Below are 22,261 nucleotides of genomic sequence, written 5' to 3'. Positions count from 1 at the left end.
CAGTCAGAGAAAGTAGGAAGGTCTGCTTATTGCTTTGATTTCATTTGTTTGTTTCATAATTATTTCATTTTTCATTTCCAGGACCAGCAAAGCCAGACCAAGAAGCCGACAAGGGAATTGGGGCAGCCATTATGAAGAATTCATGGGAAAACATTGCAAGGAAAGACGAAGACACAGACAGAAAGGCAATATAAATAAGCACGACGCTGGACGATGCTGATTATGAAGAAATTGATAAATATACTCTGCGAATGCCATCCAAGTGCTCTGAAAGACAACAAAAGGAAATTGCATGCATTGCGTAAGGACAAATAAAGACATAAAACTGACTGGTTTGTGTTTCATTTACATAACACCTGTGTGCCATTAACACGGCCAAGGTTAACGGCCTGCCCCAGGGCATGCATGGCAGCAGCCTTGGGCGGGCTTCCTCTGGCCTGCATAGAATAACCAGAATCTGGCCAATGGAAGGCCATACATTATTGGCCAATGGTAGGCCATACATGCTTGGCCAATGGTAGGCCATACATGCCTGGCCAATAGTAGGCCATACTTCTTTGGCCAATTGTAGGCCATACGTATTCGGCCAATGGTCGGTGACCCAATGGTATCAGCGGCCAAAGCATATTGGCCAATGAATGACAGCCAAGCTCCAGCCTTACACGGCCAAGGACCATTTTGGATTAAGTGCCGAACACTTTGGCCGAAGATTGGCCGGGGGGAAAAGGGCTGGCCAATGTTCTTTGGGCAAAGATTGACCGCACATGCTCGTGCTGCCTGGGCAGGTCCCGGTCAACACGGTGGCCGCGTAACGGATGGAGCACACGGAGTGCTAAAACTCTGTATTAACAGGACTATGTGACCGTGGTTATTTTCACCGGGAAACTCTTATCCAGCTATTGCAGCCGCTGACTTTCCGGTTAACGACGCCACCATATAGTCCAAGCGTGTTTAGCGTAGGCTTAATTTATTTTTCGGTGGAGAAATTGGGGAGTTTAATGAAATCCCGTAGACTGCGATGAAATCTCTAAACCGAATAATTAAGCTTTCCTATCAACTCCTATCAAAGCGGAGTGGGTCAGGGAACAAACACGTGTTAAGGACATATTATTAGAGATTAAGAAAAAGAAATGGACGTGGGCAGGGCATGTAAAGCGAAGGCAAGATAACCGCTGGTCATTAAGGGTAACAGAGTGGATCCCTAGAGAAGGCAAGCCTGGCAGGGGGCGGCAGAAAGTTAGATGGGCAGATGAGATCAAGAAGTTTGCGGGGATAAATTGGTCACAGTTGGCACACGACCGAGGTAATTGGAGAATAATGGGAGAGGCTTTTGCCCTGCAGTGGGCGCAGGGCGACTCACAGTGGCCGAGGAGTTCTATAGGGATCTGTACAGTAGCCGGGACATCCAGGATAATGCCGAACGAAAAAGTAGTACAGAGGAGATAGACATCCCACCTGTAACGACCGAAGACGTAAGGAAGGCTTTGAAAGAAATGAAAGGGGGCAAAGCACCTAGTGAGTATCAGATAACAGCAGACCTCTTGAAGGATGGCAGAGAAATTGTACTTCAAAAACTGGCAAACATGCATACGCAATGCCTAATTACCGCAAGCGTACCGGAAGCTTGGAAGAACGCGAACATCATCCTAATCCATAAGAAAGGTGATATAAAGGACCGGAAAAATTACCGGCCGATGAGCTTAATGTCAATCGTCTACAAGGTATTTACCAAGGTAATTGCTAACAGAATGTCTGCAACCTTATATTTCAGTCAACCTGAAGAACAAGCAGGGTTCCGTAAAGGTTATCCAACAATGGACCATATTCACACGATCAGTCAGGTGATGGAGAAGTGCGCTGAGTATTCTGATCCCCTATATATAGCCTATATAGATTATGACAAATCATTTGAATCGGTCGAAACCCTAGCAGTTGTTCAGGCATTACGGAACCAGGGGGTGGATGAGCATTGTGTAAAAATACTAGAGAATATCTACAATGGGACCATAGTTACCATCATCCTCCACAAGGAGAACAGTAAAATACCTATAAGTAAGGGCGTCAGAGAAGGAGACAAAATCCATCCAATGTTATTGACAGCATGTTTACAAGAGGTATTCAGAACGTTGGATTGGGAACAGGTGAGAGTAAGGGTTAAGGAGAATACCTCCGTAACCTCAGATTTGCTGATGACATTGCCTTGCTAAGTTACTCGGGGGACGAATTGCAAAACATGCTTTCTGCACTAGACGAACGGAGTAGAACCGTGGGCCTGAAAATTAATATGCAGAAAACTAAAGTAATAATCAATAACCTCGGGACAGCACAACAGTTTGGGATAGGGGGCGAGGTAGTGGAAGTGGTAAAAGAATATATCTACTTAGGCCAAGTTGTGACCCCGGCTCCCAACCATGAGGCAGAGATAATTAGAAGGATCAGAATGGGGTGGAGTGCATAGGACAGACATTCTGCGATAATGAATAGCAGCCTACCATTGTCCCTGAAGAAGAAAGTGTACGACAGCTGCATCTTACCGGTACTCACCTACGGGGCAGAAACTTGAAGGCTCACTTAGAGGGTTCAGCTTAAATTGAGAACGACTCAGAGGGCAATGGAGCGGAAATTGATAGGTCTAACATTAAGCGACAAGAAGAGAGCGGAGTGGGTCAGGGAACAAACGCGTGTTAAGGACATACTAGTGAAATTAAAAAAAAAGAAGGAATGGACGTGGCCAGGGCATGTAATGCGCAGGCAAGATAACCGGTGATCATTAAGGGTAACAGAGCGGATCCCTAGAGAAGGCAAGAATAGCAGGGGGCGTCAGAAAGTTAGATGGACGGATCAGATCAAGAAGTTTGCAGGGATAAATTGGTCACAGTTGGCACAGTACCAGGGTAATTGGAGAATAATGGGAGAGGTCTTTGCCCTTCAGTGGGCGCAGATAGGCTGGTGATGATGATGATGACGGCAAACATACGTTATGGATTGGTTTGCAGGGAGGGAAAACAAAATGTACAAACCACATGCAGACATCTGTCCGCTAGAGAAACGCTTCTTTTTTTCCACTGCTTGCCACGACAGGCACTCAGTTTTCTAAATTCGTGAATACCAATTCGGTTGTCTTTTAAGAGGTATTACAAAATGCGAAAGTAGCAACTGTTTCTGGTAAGTAGCGATTATAAAAGCTCCCTCAGCTTTCTCGCAATTCTCAAACTTACTGAAGTAACTAGTTTAAATCGGTATAAATCGGTACGAAGCTCACATGCCGAATGGTTTTGGTGTCTGCACTTGTGTCACGCGGTGGTGTAGCCAAGCAAGCACATCAGGATGACTAGGATTCCGCTGTCTCACGCTTCAAAAGACGCTCCCCTCCGTTATGTTACTCCCGACTCACGGCCGGGTATAGCCCGCAGCACTAGCCCGGCCATGCCCGACGCTGCTGCTGCTGCAGTGGAAGCAAAAGCGGGAGCTTAACAAATTCCCTTCAGTGTCCCTGTTACCTGCATTCATAACTGGAAATACGTGTTGAGTTGTAATCGGAAAGATGATATGATAGGATCACACACTAAAACTTGGGAAGCGGATCCTTGCATAAAGGGAAAGGGAGTATGCCGGTTGTCACAACGCAGAATGACATCGCCAACGAAACAGCCACCTCCTTGCGCCTCCCCTATTTGCTCTACCTCCTCAAGCTCGTTATCCAAAATTCCTGTTTGCGCTAATCGCCGAGCTAAAACATCCCCACTTACCCGCATGTGAACGTTTACTGGATTTATCGTGATGTTAAACGCGCCTAAGGCAAACCTGAGGTATAAGGGCGCCATAGTGGGAAGCTCCGTATTAATTTTGACCAGGTGGGTATCTTTAACGTGTGCCGAAACCTCGACAGACGGGCGTTTTCACTTTTCGCGTTTATCTGTAAAGCAGCCACCACGGCCGGGATCGAACTCTCGTCCTTGTGCTGAGAAGCACAGCGCCTTGGCCACTGAGCCACCACGGCGAGTTACCCGCATGTAAATGTACACAAACTGCGGCTTTTTTATCTTCTCATTTTCGCTATACGGTATCTTCTGCGCGTGTTCTGTGCTGTTGTTATATAATTGTGCCATATGATTATTTATGTCAAGAGCAGTTCAAGATTAAGAAGTGGTTGGAATCGACACTGAGTTCATTCACACGACCTGTCGAGCTCATTACGCATGTCATTTGGTGCGAAGGGAGAGTGCTACTTACATCGCGTGAAAAACGTACTCCGGGGAATTCTCTTCGTCATGGGCACGTAAAGAACTGATTTTTGCAAACAGTGCATGTATGAAGAACATCAGGCATCGAATTGTAGCAGCTTAGCTGGCCTTGAGCTTGCAAAGCATGTGTATCAACAGAGCGGTTGCATCGTATCCGTTTAAACGTCAGTTGGCATTTGTGCCCTCCGGGGGGTAAAATAATTTCAAACACTGAACGAACAAAAACGAGCGGTAAGCTATCTGCACGAGCCACACGTTACGTAGCCATTCCATTTAGTATTCACTTCAAATTGTTCTATAGCCTCGGTCTCGTTTGTGCCGATCGCCGCAGTAGTAGCCCGCAATTGCCGCTGCGTTAGCGCGTAGTAGCTGGCAGATTTTAGACAAAAGGCAGCTCTTTTGAGACAAAAGGCAACAGCATAAAGAATGTTGAGGAACAGGACCCAAGGCAATGGCTCTGCTAAGGACGCTCTTTAGTGCTTTAATGACATCTTTCTTCTGTTCTAGCTAATGATGGTTATTGCACTCATGGCACGCCGTCTTCGTCCTTTTCCTCAACATCCTCCCGTCCGCAAGAACGATGCTGACGCAAAGGTGCAGAGAGCGCTTGCGGAAGAAACAGCTCAAAGTAATGAAATGACGGTTCTCTCCGCAATCTTGTTGAATTGTCTTTTTCGCGAGACTGTTTGCGTTATAGCCTGATGAAATACGTAGTGTGGTTCGTCTGCGTTCGCAGTGTGGTTAAATGATTTTAAACGCGCCTAAGGTAAACCTGAGGTATAAGGGCGCCGTAGTGGGAAGCTCCGTATTAATTTTGACCAGGTGGGTCAATTTTGACCAGTTGCGGCTCTGGTCTTTGGCCTTGCACTCCCACTTGGTATACAGGAGCGGGGCATATTGCCTGTCACGTTCAGGTACGAGTCGATGATTCTGCGATCACTGCTGAAGCTCAGAGGTATTTTAAAAGACTTACTGTGGAAACTCTGCAGAGAGTTCATGCTGTCCATTTCGTGGATTTACGCAGTCACTCTGAGACGATGGCTTTGCACATGCGGCAGGGTTAAAGTTGCCAGCTGACAATGAGATGGTTTCTGATGTTGTCGTTTGCGTTACGAGGTATACGTCTGCGTAATCGGATGGCTTATCAGCGTCAGCTGGAGAGGTAGTCAACGAGCTCCACGATATTTCGACTGGTGCAACTGTCGGAGCGGCTGCAAAAGGTGCATGTTAATCTTTGTACGGATCACTTCGATTTTTTACATCGAAGTAGCCACTTTGAGCAAAAAATCGTGTATCACTATTCGTCTGACTCTTCGTAACTTTTTCATAGCCTTTGGAGTCCAAGAGATCTCGTATATGTCGGTGAAGCTTTTTTAGGTCATCCAGTACTTCGTGGAGAGATTCAAGAAAGCATTTAAGCGTAATTAGTTTTGGAGTTGCTGATTCCACGATCCAATCGGTGGTTATGTCGAGTCCCGATACCTCTGCTGGAGCGTGTCCTTCAGACCTTTCAGCGGGCCCACGACCTCACATCACCGGTAGGCTCAATGTCGACAGGGACAGGCTGGAAATGTCTAGGGACAGGCTCGACATCTCCGGCTTTCAGGAGGTCGGTTCGACGCGTCGAGCAGCCAGCCATGGCGGGCCCCGTTTGAGGGCAAGGCATCCAGGATCAGGAGATCAAATAGTTGGCCATGCCTCGCGTGCCCAGAAGTCGTGGTACGCCGTGGTGGATCGGTTCATGCCTGGCCCCGGCATCGGTTCATGCCTCGGTTCATACCTGGCACCCGCACTCAGTAACCTCTTCTTGGCCCGCTTTGATCGTAGACTGGATGAGGCCCTCAAGGAATCAGACGTCGTAAAGGTGTTCCGCTTCGTGGATGATTTTTTGGTGGTGTACAAACAGGGTGACGACCAGGCGGCACAGGTGGAGCGGATATATGGGATATTTGCTTCGGTCTTGGATGTGTTTACCCTCACGAAGGAACTCCCTAAAGAAGGACGCCTCAGGTTTTTGGATCAGAGTCTCCTGTTCGCAAAAGACCACGTGTGCTGGAGGTACGAACCGCGTTCCCAAAAAAGTCTGCTCCCATTTTCGTCGGCGCATTCGAAATTGGTGAAGAGGGGTATCGCCATGACTTCACTAAGAAGCGCCCTGCTTCGTTCGTGCCCCCACCATGCTCCAAGTTTTTATACCCAAGTGAGGCGGTTAGGGGCGGTAGGTTTTCCGAACCAATGCCTGACAGCGGCAGAGGAAAGGCTCCTAGCCGAGTTTACTGGACGAAGGACTCGTAGGCAGGAAGAGCCGGAGCTAGTGAAGAAGAAGGTCGCGGTTATACCGTATATTCATGGCGTATCGCATCGGCTCAGAAAAGTAGGAAACCGGGCGGGCGTGAATGTTGTCTTCTCAGCAAAAAACAAGTTGGGTAACTTGTGCGGCACAGTGAATGCTGAGTCGCATAATGAAGATCGAAGAACGTGCACCACGAATCATGCCACACGCTTCAAGGAGTGCACCAAATAAGTTGTTTGACATTCCCCTTCGTTGCGGTCGCTCGTACATCGGGCAGACTAGAAGATGCGTGAGTGACCGGCTGCGTGAACACGCCAACTCGATGAAGACACGCACAGGAAGCAACCTCGCTCTTCATTGCACATCATGCGGCTGTGTGCCCTTTCTGGATGACTGCGCCATTTTGATACAGACACGAGGGAGATACACGAAGCGTTCGAGATTGCGATGAAGAAAGAAAAATGCGTCAGTAAGCCGTTGGTGGCTTTAACACAAAAAGAGATAAATTACCTTAATGGGTAAACGTGTGGTTGTAGGTACGACAAGACATGAGTACGTTTTCTCATGATTGTGTAAATCTTCTGTTTGTTGTGTATTTTATGTGTGGCCACCGTATTTATAAGCGAGCAGCAATAAATTACGCTCAGTTGTTTGTCAGCGCTTGTCTGTGCTTCTTTCCTAGTCCTTGTCTTTTGCGCTGTTGTTTAAGTTCTGTATACTAGCTCGTGGTGGTTACGGCGCCCTTGGCACACGGTCTTCGTCCTTTTCCGCAACAACCCTTACAAAAGAATCTACACAGTCATTGCGGCACCTGGGATGACACAATGAAGAATATTTTGAATTCTGGCATTCTGGTATGTGAGAGTCGTGAGGACAGAACACGCCACGTCACCCTACACTTTCTGCAGCATAGCTCTTCTGCTTTCCGGTTCAATTCTTTCTTGGGCCGCCATACGTTTCTGAGAGAGAGAATGCATTTAATGGTAAAAGCGAGGCTATCCGAGCCATATCGCTTCGCATGCTACGTGTATTTCTGTCTGCCTCACGTCACTAGATTCAACAACCCGGCCGAAAAATTCACAGCGAAACTGTTTCCTTCCTTGAAAGTAAAATAAAACCTGTCGCGGCTTATACAGGTCGACATTATCAGCACAAAAGAAACCTAAGAAATATTTTAGACACACTATAATTACATAACCGAGAGTACCAGCGTTCTTTCTTAAAGGGACTCTGCAACACTTTCTCATGTCTCGAAGCACTGCGAAAGCACTGCTTCGAGACATGAGAAAGTGTACCACGCAAGCACTGAGCGGCACGGCGTGATTTGCTCGTCACCGCAGATCCACCATCCGTTTCTGCATCGCGTTGGGGCTTTTTTTTTAAGGTGGCTATCGAATGCATTTATTTTTGAACCTGGTGTAAAACCGGCCAATACCCTCTGCACAACTGTAATTACGTAGTTCAAGCGCCCGAAGAACGCCAAGACCGGGAAAGGGAGAAAAATGTTTTGAGCAAGGTTCTAATTAATATGATGGTCATCGAGTAAAAACTTCTGCCTGAGGTGCTTTGTGATCCACTATACTATGTACTGGTTGTATTTATTCACTACATCTTGAAAGTATAAAGACACGTAGCATGCTAAGCGATATGGCTCGGATAACCTCGCTTTTACCATTAAATGCATTCTCTCTCTCAGACAAGTATGGCGGCCCAAAAAATATTATCTCCTCTAAAATTCGTTGATATTGTTTGTGACGGCAGGACGCAGGAAATGAACCATGGAAGATGCGAGTGATGTATTTACACAAAATACACGATGTCGGCCATGAGTGTTGCAGTGTCTTTATAGGGGCCCTGTAGCACGCTTTGATCAATGCAATAAACCTGAGCGACGTTACGTAGCAAGGAATACCTGAGCAAGACATTACACGTGCAGGTGAAGCGGCAAGCTCGCAAATATCTGGGGAAAAACAAACTGCGCCCTTCCTTAGTGTGCACCACTTTAATTACGTCATTACAGCGGTGGCTGTCCTGTTGGCTGTTGCTGGTCAACGTAACTGTTTATTTCTCGCATGACGATCTGCCGCCGTCGGCCCTGTGCACAAACCTTTCCTATGCCTGAACGTGCAAGTACAGTTTCTAATTTATTTGTGCGTGTTTCGAGCGCGCGCCCAGCTGGAGTGACAATCTCAACACCTCGCATTCAACCCGACTACTCGACAACAAGCGTCTACTCCTTCAAAAACACCCTACCAGCGTGAGAGCCTGAGCACACGCTTGCGAGCAGACACAATGTACAGTCTTAAAGTGTGAGAAATGCCTGCTATATCCCGAAGACCACTCCACGTCGCGGAGAGGAAGAGAAAACTTCGCGGCAGTGGCCTATCATATATCGAAGGTCGGGAAGTATAACGTCGCGAGCCGCCCCTTTCTCCGGGAGAGAGCGCGATGCCACTTCACGCGTACAGGGGCGATATTCTCGTAACTGTCTGTTTTGAAAATGTCCCTTTTGCGCCCCTTCTTCGTGACGTACTTCCGGTTAAGCAATGAGCGTTGGCAGTAGGTTTGCCGCGATTGCATGACGTCACTTGTGGTTGTTTGCTTTTAGCAATTTGAAAGGGACGCAAAAGGGACAAAACTCGAGAATACCGCCCTACTTCGTTGTTAGTTGGTGGGCCCGCCTTAGCCAGAAACTGCCGGTGCCGCACTCGCCAGTACTGGCCATTTCCAGTTACGCTTTCGCCGTGCACTACCATTTGGCGGTCGCGTATTCCCAAACCATATCCCGTAGGGACCCAAGCCGACCACACCGCCCCAAGCAGCGACGCAGCACCGTGACGTAACTTCTTCTGTGGGCGCGATTTCATGCAACGTGGATTTTTTTGTTTTTTCCCCCTTCCCTCTTTTCGGCTGCTTTGATGGCGGCCGATGGTTTCGCTCCGTGCGCGGGGCTGGCCTGGGGCGCTGGGGAAGCTGACGAACATGTGGTAGAAGTTAACCTTAGTACCTGAGCCCCTGAGCTCTCCGCGCTCTTCTGGCGCGCCTGTAAGTTGACGCTGACCTCCCGTCATGTTCTTAGATAAGCGCTCGGCTCGGTGCTCTAAAGTCGCGAATATACTCCGACTTTCGCGGCGCACGGGCGCGCGGCCACGCGGTCGGCGACGTCCAGTCTGCTAGACTAGGCCAGCGGAAATTGCTACCAGTGTACACTCCAACTTTGCCGGCGCAGCGCAGCCAGCGTCGCTTCCGGCTGGAGCATGCGCAGATGGTTTTGCGATTAGTGCGCCAGCTGTCGTGGAATGCGCAAAACGATCGGCCTAGAACACGGCCGGACTGGAGCAGCGGCGAGCGCGCACTTTCATACGGCCTGCGCACCCAAGAAGGAACCAATACAGCAGATTCTTTACAGTGGGGGCGCTTCGAACCAACCCTCTGCCCTTCCAACCCGCCTTTCTGTTAGTCGACGCATCGCTTCTGGCCGAGCAGCTGTGTGTTTTTGACAGTGCGCTTCGCTGCCGGCGGGCCGCTCAGCCCGACCGGAGCGTGAATAGCAGAATCACGTTTAGCTAAGCGATAACCCTATCTCCCTCGACGGGAAATCATTCGCGTCACTGGTCGTGCCCTGTGCGTGTGCAAACCAAGACATCATACGAAAGGAAAAATAAAAAAATAAGAAATGATATTTCAGTCACGGAAAGTGCCGTGTTTATTTGCCTGTCTCACCATTTTTATATAATACAGTCGCTGATAAGATATGAAGGCCTCGCACATTTTTCTTCATGTGCCCCGAGTTAAAATGTTTCTTTCAATTTTTTGATTAGCCGCTTCCGAGTGGTAATGTTAGGCTGTTTGACCCTATTAGACCGAAAATTCAGAAGGGGGAGGAGTCGCCTATTTTAATGACGCACATGTAAATTTACACGAACAGGTATCGAGTGTAGCTACGGCAGGGCTAGAGCAGTGGCAAGTGCGCGCGCGCCGCCGCTCTACCTACCCCGCGCGTGCTGTAGGTCAACCGGCGAGGGTTGGTCCGCAGCGACACGAACTAGCGGCGGTCAAAGGTGGGAACTATACCCGAAGCGCAGGCCGTATGAAAGTGCGCGCCCGCCGCTCCTCCAGCCCGGCCGTGCCTAGAACAGAGGCGCGCGTTTTTTTTTTGTTTTTTTTTGTGCCTCCGTTAATTCGGCCGTGTGCCGCGCTTTTCCAACAGTGCGCCCTGAGTTCCATTGTTTGAACCTTTCTCCGTGTCTTTTCCTGTCTGTCCGTGTGTTTTCGCGCACTTGTGTCTTGACCATGGCTTGGGCGTACCCTGCGTGCCATAAATTGGCCCTGGCATTACCGGTTCGTCGGCTGCGGCGTAAGCGGAAGCGGTCGATGTATAGGCCTCCTGCGCTGCCCAGGGGGCCCTGCGCAAGCGGCTTCCGGGCAATACTTCCAGGTAGTACAAAGCTGCGCGGGTCCCATAAGATCCCGTGTTGACAGAAGCAAAATGAGCTCGATGCTCCCGATTGTTTTGCGACATGGTCACCAGCCCATCCCCGACGAGTCCGATCGCTTCTGGCGATCAACTTGGCATTAGGAGGAAAAGCTTTGTAGCGCTAAATACGTTTACAGCGCCGACGAAAGTGCCGGGGCGGTGATTTGCTCTGCCACTCACTGGTTACCCGATCGATGGTCGTATCAAGTGAAATTTGAAGTGAAACTTCTAGTCCAAACTACTTGGCTCAGTGGCTAAGGCGTTGCGCTGCTGAGCACGAGGTCGCGGGTTGGATTCCCGGCCGCGGCGGTCGCTTTTCTGATGGAGGCGAAAAGCAAAAACGCCCGTGTGTGCGAGATTTCGGCGCACGATAAAGATCCCCAGGTGGTCAAAAATAATCCGGAGCCCTCCACTACGGCGCGCCTCATCGCCTGCGTTGCGTCGGCGCGTTAAACCCTACAATCAATCAAATCAATCACTCCAAACTACTTACTACTCTAGGTGACAAGGACTTTTCAACAGCCGATCAAGAAAGAAGAGTGACGCAATCGGCGATGATGGCGCTTTAAAAGCCAGCGCGTCCGGCGGACCGCTGGCTCGTCTGCTCCGGTGCGCCGCTCTTTTGCGTACCTGCGCACTATGCGTGCACTTTCATTAAACAGTGCTCGTTTGCGTCGCCGTTACGAATACATGGTGCAGCGGTAGCTTGCCGTTTTGTTGCGTGTCTCAGTGACAAAATTCAGCAAGCGTCAGAAGCGTGAAATCTGTATTCCGATTCCGAAATTACTGGCCGTAAAACAAAGTGGTCAGGCGAACTGAGAGGCCGCTCGCTTTCCTTGTTTCCTCCCCCTTTACTTTATTACGCTCTTGCATCATATATTCCCTGTTCGCACTTTATAGGCTAGAATCAGGATCAGCAACGTTTTGAAGTGTAGGGCCGAGTTTCAAGCAGCCGACACGGCGGAGGGCTGGATGCAGATCGGGTGGGAGGAGGACGGGGGCTTTGAATGCAAAGCGAAATAATTCAGCGAATCGACAATAATATTCGGCAATAATCTGGCGAAGTGTGAAGATGGGGGACAATTCAACTGGAAGCGACCAGTTTTCTGTTCTTGTCTAGCTGTCTAACTCCATTTGAGGACAAAACTAGCAAGTCGGCGTTCAGATTGTTAGCGACGAAGATAACCAACAGATTCAGTGATGATCGCCTGCAAATATTCGGTTCCGTGCGCCGTGTATGCGGCTGTGTTAAGTTATGTTATGCAAATATATAAGTACACATTTCTGCAGGTAGCGGGTGTGCGATGTGGTGACTGTTTTGTGTCTTTTAATAGCGCTTAATTTGTTTATTTGCCGCAATGCCTCCCCTACTCGGTAGTATACGTGTACCCTGCCGTTCGTAAATCGTGCGGAGTAAAACGTTACGCAAGGATCATTTAGTTTGCAAAAATACAAAACAAAATTTCCACTCGTTCTCATGGCGGTGCCAGGCAGCAGTGTCAGCTGAGTCGGCTTCGCAATTTTTAGGTTCGCTTGCATGCTTCCGCTGAAGCAACCTTTTGCAGTTATCTCAGGCTATAGGATGAGCAGCGTTCCGTGTTTATGCTACTTGTGAACTTTCCTTTGTCGACCGCACGCAAGAAGAAAGAACGGTAATCGTCGTCAGGACGTTAGACCACCCGACCTGGCCATACTGTTAGACCACCCAACCTGCGACAGTTCGGTGAAAAGAAAGCCGATAAATCGGCTTGTTTGAGCGGATATTATTTCGTTTAGCCTCTACAACTACTTTAAGGGCTATTTCATACAGTATGCAGTCATTTAAACGCGCCACAAAGCGATTAAACTAAGTACAACCAAGTTTCACTCTGCCTAGTAATTGAAAACGCATGGAGGGCGGCGACGGTCGTCTGCTTTTGCACAACCCAGAGGAGTCGGCCACTAGGGGCGCTGCATGTCGCGAAAACTCCAGCGCAGGAGGCCTATATCCGTGAAATATTGGACTAACGCCAGATAGTCGCGGTAGTCAATGCGTTTTGTCATAAACGCAGGGGTGCCGCCGTATGGCATCGATAAGGGACTCCACCATGGCATTGGAGACGTCGCTGTGGTTCGAAGCTTTCATTGCGCACTTGTCGAGCGGTCGGGCACAATCAAAAAACCCGCCCGCATCTTCCCACGGGGGGAACTCGAGTAAATGCGTCGCAGAGTGGTGGGGGTATCGCGTGAATGTTGCATAATTGGGTATGGTTTGGGAATGATTAATTGTTATTTCGTCTTTATTGTTCTTATTTATTGAATGAAGGAGAAGCGAAGGCAAGGAGTGTAAAGCTAAAGTCTGTCTTTATGGCTTGGTGCCGTCAAGCGAAGCGTCAAGTCAAGCGAAAGCCAAGCAAAGACGCCCTTGACTGAATTCCGAACGCGCGCTCCGCCGCTTGTATACACACCGCCCGCGTTCGAGGGAGAGGAGTACGGGAGAGAGATGCGCGTGCGCACACTTCCGTACACAAGCGCGCGAACTTTCCACGCACCCACCACGCCGTTATCACGTGTACACGCCCTGCCGCCGTTACTGTTGAGCGCGACGCAGTGCACGGGTAGCTACGACGCATGCGCGCACAGAAGCGCTCCCCCCGCACCGCCGCAGCTGTTGTTGAGAGCGACGGAGCGCACGGGATACACGCGCTCCTCCCACACCGCCGCACCTATTGTTGAGAGCGAGGAGGGTACGGGGGAGAGACGCGCACCTGCGCCTCGACGCGACGCGCATGCGCAGTGAGCGTGTGGACGGCGCCGACAACATCGACGAGTGACATCGCGAGCCTAAGAAATGCTCCGCATTTAAAAGAGCGCTCCGAGAGAACAGTCGAGCAAACGGACGCGCGCGGGCGCTGTACGGGTGGTCCGGACGTGTTGGCGAGGTGCATGACGGGATACGGGGCCGCCGGCGGCCCAACGCAGCCCGACGTTTCCCGCGCGGAATAGAGACATGACCTATCCCGACGCCCGTGCCGCGGAACTGCGCCGAACTCCGTCCGACACGCCGGCGGTTTGACGCCGGAGTGTAGAGGGACCGGCATTCGCCGACGTAGCGTAACCGTGCGGCGCGCGCGCGCGCCTACGCAACGTCGAAGTATAAACGCGCCTTAAGTGCGCGCACTCGGATGGGCGCTTTCACGCACATGTGGTATTATATACGTTTGGGAAAGCAAATACTCTCATTATATTGAAGACAAAAATTAGTTTGGGTCTTTTGTGGTCGCGCTGCTTTGCGGCGACCGATGGTTTCGCTCCGAGCGCGAGCCTGGCGAACGCGCTGGGAAGCTGAAGCTCACTCTCCGCGCTCTCTTGCGCGCCTGCAGTCACTCGTCTCCCATGCTGTTCCTAGTTAAGCTAGCGCTCTGCACGTTGCTCAAGTGCGCGGACGGGTGGATGCTTTTGCACGTTCCTCAAAGCAAGCGCTCCCATTAAACTGAAGACAAAAATGTTTTTTTTTTGTCTTGGGTGGACCTTTGAACTGTATACCGAAGCGAATAACGTTTGCTCGAAAGCACACGCGTACGTCGGTCGCGCGTCTGCTGCGAACATCAGCGAGCGTGTTATTCGTAATACTCCTCTGTGCCTCGCACTCGCGCAAAACTGCCAATCACAAGGTCCGTTCTCATAGTTGTGTGCGCCACGCGCGTCCCCCGCGCATTCACGCGATATTCGCGCAGCTTATAACTTCTGCTTCATGGATGAGCACGAGCAGCCGCTCGAGGTCGTCCGGGATGACATCGCGTCAACAGATCATGAGTCTGTGTTCCGCGTGAACCTGCCTGACGAAGTAGCAGTAAACGCCTTCATGGACACGTAGAGCGGGTGCACCAACACCACCTGGATTGTCCAAAAGGTCCAGAAACGGGGCGAAAGATATGTTTTTAGATACGAAGCGTTGTAGTACATGAAGCGGCGCTTTGCAACTTGTGTTGCACTATTTATATTTTTATTCTTGCTATTTCTTGTTTATACATTTGAATACTTTTTTTGCGTGTGACGCTTACAGTTGAGGTGCGAACTGTGAAGCAATGCGCGCGCATTAAAAGGCGAGACACCACAGAAATCTGTATGTGGTAGCTAAAAAATGCGTCGCAGGAAACGGACACAAACTACTCATCTATCCCCATAAGCGAATCTCGAAAAGTGACATTTTTTGCCGCTATTTGGACTGTCAAATCCCAAAAATAGTGCGCACAGGAGATAACCGTTTTTTTACTTAGTTTAATCTCTCCTGCGACTACCGTGACCTCAAGCTCACGCGCAGCTACTCATTGGTCCGATAGAAAATAATATACGTTGTCTTATGCAGCAAAATCTGTGTGTGCATGAAGCACAATTTTTTTAAGAATAACTAATCGACATTGGCAACAGTGTGAGTGGTAGCACGCATGATTACTGACACCCTTCCTGATAACTCCGCCCTGATGGCTTCAGTGCAGAGACTGTGGTCAGTAGCCCTGTAGAGAAGACATATACCAAATTCCTCGAGTACTTCAGAAGCTGTTAAATCCAACTATTACTTAGCCCTCAGTTTGTTTAAATTTTCGATATTGTTTCCCTAAATTGTTATCACCAGCAGTGCAAATGATGCAGCATTCATGACCGAGTGTAAAACGTGTACGTTTGAGCTAGTGTCTTTCTTATCAACGTACATACCAACCTTGCAAGAACGATTCACATATTCCGTTGCTGTTAACAAAATGTCAATGCTTTCCTTAGTGGCCCTTTCCTTAGTGTCCCTGATAAAGAATTAATGCAATGAAGTTCATGTTAACAAAATTCAATGTAATAGTGCTTATGAAAGTGCCAAAATGTAGCAGCTCATGAAGCTAATTATTTCGCAAGGGCAGGACAGTTTGTGAATATAGTCATGCTTAATTGGCTGCCTTTCTTGTAATCCTTACCTGCAGCACGGAATCGCGTTTTGAGGTGTGTATATAGTGAAAGAGCACCCAACTCAATTGTATACCCTTCTGTGTGTTGTAGAATGGCCTTTCAATGAGAGTGTTTGCTTTCCGGAACGTATATATAGCCACATGTACGTGAAAGCGTCCATCCGAGTGCGCGCACTTAGAGCACCGAGCCGAGCGCTTATGTAGGAACACGACAAGAAGTCAACGTCAACTTGCAGCGCACAAGAAGAGCGCGGAGAGCTCAGGGGCTCAGGTACGAAAGGTTAACTTCTACCACATGTGCGTCAGCTTCCCCAGCGCCGTAGGCCAGCCCCGCGTACGGAGCGAAACCATCGGCCGCCCGCAAAGCAGCCAAAACGAGGGAAGGGGGAAAAAAGAAAAAATCCACGTCGCATGAAATCGCGCACATAGAGGAAGTGACGTCACGGTGCTGTGTCCCTGCTTGGGGGGGTGTGGTCGGTCTGGGCCCCTACGGGATATGGTTTGGGAATACGCTGCCCGGTCGAATCGCGGTTAGCGACAACGGATTTCTAAATCACCCAAAATGTCACATTAATCAACAACATATAGTAGCTAATCGCAATACAGTAATCTTTCGCGTAGATGACCTCGACATGACCGGAAAATGTTTTTTTCCGAATATCAGAAATTCACTGCAACTGGCAGTTTTTTGGCATTGCGCATGTCAGACGAGAGCAAAAGGATTCTTCGTCTTAGTCATAAAATGCGACAGAGCCCAGCTCATCTTAACGCGAGTATACTATATTTTGTTATCTCGCTATACCGCCGCACCGTTTCGAACTGCCATGCTATTGCATTGACAGACTTTGCATCCGTCTTCGACGCTGAAAACACCGCAGCTGCACTCGATGGACTCTGGACAGCTGGCGGCTGCGTTGGCAACTTTGGCCTGGACCCCTGCAAAACAAGAAATAGAAATAATAAGGGAGCAAAACCCGCACGTATTACAACACCCAAAAGGAGATTTTACTCGCGACCTGTACCTTGGCGAACCAGCGTATAGAGTTTCGTGTCGATGTTGTGCAGTCCTATCCTAAGTCACTTTTGGGGATTCTCCTTTAAACGTTTTCAAAGGCGCCCTGAGTAACACACTGACGTATACAGGCTACCAATTTTTCTAATCGCTATCATCGGCGACGAGGGTAGTATATATCAGTATTATATGACACATTCAGTATTATATGGCACGAACATTCAGAACTGGTCAGTTAAAGTTCACTGTACATCAGGGAGGTTCTCAGAGTTCTGTTAAACAAAATACACGTTGCGTTGCGAAGTCTGCGTTTAGTTGCCGACGGCCACAGCCAGTAGACCGCTTATTTGAACTCGGCGTTTTAATCTGCAGCGCACTAGCTTCGTCTCGCGCTATTCCCCCAAGACCAAAGAGCAGCCACCAAAGAGCAGCCACCGCGCGGGACAAGTAGAGATTAAGATAACAATATAAAAGAGTCAGGGTTCCGGCTAGCCAGATAACAGCCGACTCCATCGCATAATGAAGCGAGAAATTTCAACAGTGCACCCCTCACACACAGGGAACTCCGAGAATGAATGGAGCTATTCCGTGGGTATTGCAACATCGTGAGCCAACAAATTTATTGGTCCACTTTTACAGAAGTAGCGAACGAAGAAACTTTCACGTGTCCCTGGGTTGAAGCAGACACGACCCAGCAATTATCGGCCCCAATATATCCGATGCATGAATGGTGTCCTTCACTCACGTTGCTTGGAACAATATTTCTTGGATGTCGGGTATTTTATCTTTGATAATGCGAAAATTCAGCGCTACTAAACTACATCTGGATAAGGTCGCCATGCATAGGTATTGCACCTGGACGTCAAGAACCATCCTCTCCCAGGGCATTGCCAGGCAGGTACACACGGAGACCTTGCTTCTGCAAACTACACATACTGAACAAATCCACACTATCGCGTAACAACGAAGACCGGCCACAAAACCAGCACGATCGTGCAAACGCAAACGCAAAAGCACCCCAGAGCCTGTTCCCAGAGGGTGGGGGACGGTATAGCGGGGAAAGGGTCGCGCGGGCATTCGCAGAGCGAGTGACAGAGCGTGTCCGGCGCGTTACACAAAGGACAGTTGGGAGAGCAAAAGAGGTGAGGGTACGTATGCACTAATAGAGTGCGGTGAGGAAAGGAGTGCGTCTGAAGAAGGTTATTCAACGCAGAAATTTGGGCTAGTTGGTGATACGACTTCGACATGGTAAAAAGTGCACTAGACGGGGACAGAAGAAAAGACAGTGACACGGGACGAGCGCTCGTCCCGTGTCACTGTCTTTTCTTCTGTCCCCGTCTAGTGCACTTTTTACCATGTCGAAGCTGAAGAAGGTGCCACATGTGGGCAGCCTCGGCTGTGAGGTAGGGGTGGGGGAGGGGGAAGTTGTCTGCAAAGGAGGCGGTAATTTAATAATAATATTTAATAATAATAATATTTATTAGTCAAACAGAAGTCATGTACATAATCAGGCCTACCTAAGCCGCAACGGGCTTGTCAGGCAGAGCCTGGCAGGCGACAAGCGTTAAAAATATATATATGTTACAGTACGCAGTACCAACCCCGAACAGATAACCATGCGGTATTCCCGAAATCTCTGGAAAGCACTAGCGCATGCGCCTTAAAGCCTTTTTCAGTTTATATTTCGAAGCATGCGCAAAAAAGTCAGATGGCAAAGTGTTAAATATAGCTGGCACATAATAACGGCGTGTTCTTTTCCCGTACCTTGTGGAACAACGAGGAATTGCGTAACGTTGCTTCGGTCTCAGGGACCGAGCAGGAGTGTAACACGTTTTGAATGTATTAATCCAAAAATGTTTTAAGATAACGGTTTCATTTAGGAGCGAGGTAAAATCGAGCAACATCAAGGTAATGTTGGGTGATGTCCCGGTATGTGAGCAGTACCGAATAGGACATCTCGGGAACGCCTCGCTGAGCATTCGCCCACCATCCTGTTCGTTCTGTGAAACCCTTCGTGTAAAGTTGGCTTCCACGCAGTTCTTTGATGACTGGACGGTCGCCATCCGTGAGACAAACACGTAATTTAAAAATAAATTACGAAAATGAACTGACGAGATCAAAAATATCCATCTTATACAACTCCAAGAAGCGGTGCTACATTAAAAAATCCCCAAAAAACAATGTTGGAAATGCGAATAAAAATGTAGCTGAACCACGACCGCTCGATTGACCTAGTTTCCATCGAGCGGCCTTGGTTGAATTGAGCTAACCGCGTAGCGCGCTGCATTTCCATAAAAAAGTGCATAATTGGCGGAAGTAACACATTTAATCTTTATATTAACGCGAATGGACGTAAATCGTGGAACGAAAATTTGAAAAGACCACAAATTCACAAAACAGAAAAAATTAAAAGATTAGAAAAATGAATCGCCGAAAAAAAAGATATGTATCCTATATATCGCCTTCAGAATATGAAGCCTAATTTAAAAAAATGCCCCGGAAGAAACGTTTCAAATGCAAATACAAATAGCGAAAATGATCCAACAGTGTTGCGCAGTGAATTTCCACAAAATGCATAATTGGCAAAGTAAAGGCAGTAGTGGCCACAAAAACACAAAACAAAAAACCCATCAAAACAATAAAATACCCCAACTTTCTTTGACTACTCATTGCCAAATATGGCTGTAAATAACTTAAAGTGTAGGCAGGCGGTGTAAAAATGCTACGGATTAGTAGAGCGTTCTCTGAATTTCTGCAGAGTCTTTTCCTGCTAGTAATTCGGAATCGCTTCTTCCCTCTCTGTCACAAGCACATCTCCGAGCTGGCCTGTCGCTGCATCGGTGAATCACTTTGGAGGAGACATCGCAACTCTTTTACGGCACATCGCAGCTATTTCAGTGCGCGCACCATGAACAGAGGGACTTTTGTTTTTGGTGTGCGCACCTGCAGCGAATTCAGAGCTGTGAAACATTACGACGTTACCAGGGCGACCGCATTGTCACGTGGTTACTTCGACAACCGAGATGCCACACCTACGATCAGGCAGAGGCGTATCACTAACTACTGCCCCGCAAAAACAACAACGCGATTCAAATCTATAAATAAATTCCCCCGCATTTCCCCGAAGGGGAGTATGAGGAAGTGCGAAGCACGGGGTGATGCTATGAGGGGGAGTTTGTTGAAGTTTGGTGGCATTTTGCCCGTTAGTTACATTAACACCCCCTCGTGATCACGTTCGGCTTAACACGCCTCGTTTGTCCCTCTGCGGAAATCTTGGTGAATTAACGTGTATGTTCGAGAGGAGGAGCGCACCGCACCGCAGCGCACCGCAGCTGCGAAGCGCCGACCGGAGTGAAGGGAGAGGAGGCGCAGTCACGTGAGAGAATGCAGAACTAGCGGGTTTGTAGTATCACGTGTACACCACGCAGTTATCAAGCCGCTATAGGGACCGGGCGGCCGTTGTATGGCACCACCGTCGTTTCAGCGAACAGCGCCGCCCGTGGCGAACCACTCGTCAGTGGAATGCCGGTGGCGGTCGCGCATGGCTTTCTTTCGTTTTTTTGCGGTGCAGCTTGCAAAGCGAACGTAACCCCACGTGCATTTTTCAGATCGGTAAATCTTGAGTGTGGATGTGATGTTTACGAGGCATGCCATGTGTGTTATTTACGCCCATACTCAGTATTTACAAATAGCAGACGACGCTCAATGCGCCAAGCTGGAAGTCAAGCTGGAAGTGAAAGTTCGTTGCTTCATGTAATTTTTTCATGCCAGCATGCAGTTTCGCGAATAGAGGAGTATATTGCCGCTAAATGCTCCCACAAAGCCGGTGTGTGCAACCGATCTAGGAATGCTGCGGCGCTGGCCTTGGGCAGTTGATGACGAAACGGCGCCAACGTCGTGCACAAGCGAAAGACAAAGTTGGAGGGTGTCTTCGAAGATTTACCTCAAAACAGAAATTGTGATGGACGACGCTTCCATATCTTCTTTACCTACGGCTGAAACGTGTTTAATTTCACAGAAATGCTCTTACTGCAGCCATCGGGAATCATTGATAGAATAAATACCGCATAATAGTAGAATGGTATTGCTTGTCGTGGAGAAGCGTTGCTTTACAAGAATTGCAATGGTCGCTGGCTACTTGGTAAATGGTTTTTCAAAAACCAATTCCTGCGTGGCTGAAGGACGCAAGACAGGAGGGTGCCCGAAACCTGTACTCAGCTTCACAACTGAATGCTGCGGTCGGTTTACAAGCTGCTACCTACGCTTGAAAAATCATGCACACCTCCGTCTAACGACGATGATTGTTTATCGCAAAGCTCTATCGTGTGGGTTTTTTTGGTTGCCTTCTGGATTTAAACTTTGACTAGTTGAGCGTCGAATTTGACCAGCACGCAGTTTGGTCTTTTGATCGCAGCGTCTATGACTTTGACCATTTCCCATTCAATTTCGCACGAACAAAGCTTTGTGTTCAACCATAATAATCATTAGACGGAGGGCTAGATGATTTTGCTGTTTAATTTTGAACTTCCTTGCCCACTCTCCAAATCTAAACTTTTTCCAGCGTGTCGGAAATGTGTCTGTGGTGGAGGACTCGGGCTCATGCACTTATATTTGAGGCAACTAATCGCGCGTTTTTGGTGTCTTCACCAGGCATTACACAATTTTTATAGGTACTATGTAAAGAATACTTAAGCATTAAAAACACCGACTGACGTTAACACTGCCACATTTTTTAACTATCGGTGCCAGCCTTTATTCTACGCAGGGGGTAAAACAGGAAGGGGAGGAGGGATGGTTTGTAGCTTGGGCTGTTGAGTTGGTGAATAACTTTGGCTCTTGATAAAATGACCACCACAAACGTAGGATTTCCACTTCGGCTTTCAGGCTCCCATGCTGTCACAGTGTCACCCACCAAAACCGAAGGTACAAAGATCACGGTTACAGAAAGTGTAAACTACCGCAACATTTCTACGGCTACACGGAAATCCATCTCGTATGCAGGTGCCGTTCTATTTAAAGCACACGTATCGAGGTATCCCAGCGCTGAGGCTGGCGTGGAAACCGTAGTCATTGAAACCAGTGAAGATAATTTAAAGTGGTAGAAAAGAATTCTAATATTGCTAATAGTTTTATTCCTACTCAGATCGCGCGCAGCCAGGCGCAGAGCGCTGCAAAAAGCGCTCGTGTCAATGTAGCCCTTCCCCAACCTTACAAGCATCCAATAAGTTTGCGTAGCCGTGAGTGGATTTAAGAAGAAAATAATACTAATAATAGTAGTTTTATTCGTACTCAGAACGGGTG

General features: G+C 48.6%; 1 protein-coding gene across 12 annotated transcripts in view; it reads right to left on the bottom strand.

Moving 5' to 3' along the window:
• Positions 1–22,261, bottom strand: part of LOC144178022 (papilin-like) — a 758,094-nt gene that overhangs the window by 14,557 nt on the left and 721,276 nt on the right. For 11 of the 12 annotated variants that reach the window (XM_077705608.1, XM_077705588.1, XM_077705615.1 and 8 more), the window contains one exon: positions 16,759–16,884. The exons of the other annotated variant lie outside the window; for it this stretch is intronic. In XM_077705608.1, coding sequence (XP_077561734.1) covers positions 16,759–16,884 — 126 coding nt within the window. The remainder of the gene's footprint in view (positions 1–16,758; positions 16,885–22,261) is intronic. 12 annotated transcript variants of the gene reach the window in all.

Source organism: Haemaphysalis longicornis, unplaced genomic scaffold (assembly GCF_048455015.1).
Source record: "Haemaphysalis longicornis isolate Haplotype H1 unplaced genomic scaffold, Haemaphysalis longicornis Haplotype H1 scaffold_1, whole genome shotgun sequence".
NCBI lineage: Eukaryota > Metazoa > Arthropoda > Arachnida > Ixodida > Ixodidae > Haemaphysalis > Haemaphysalis longicornis.
Note: the sequence above shows the minus strand (reverse complement) of the source record. Positions and strands in the feature narration are given on the sequence as shown.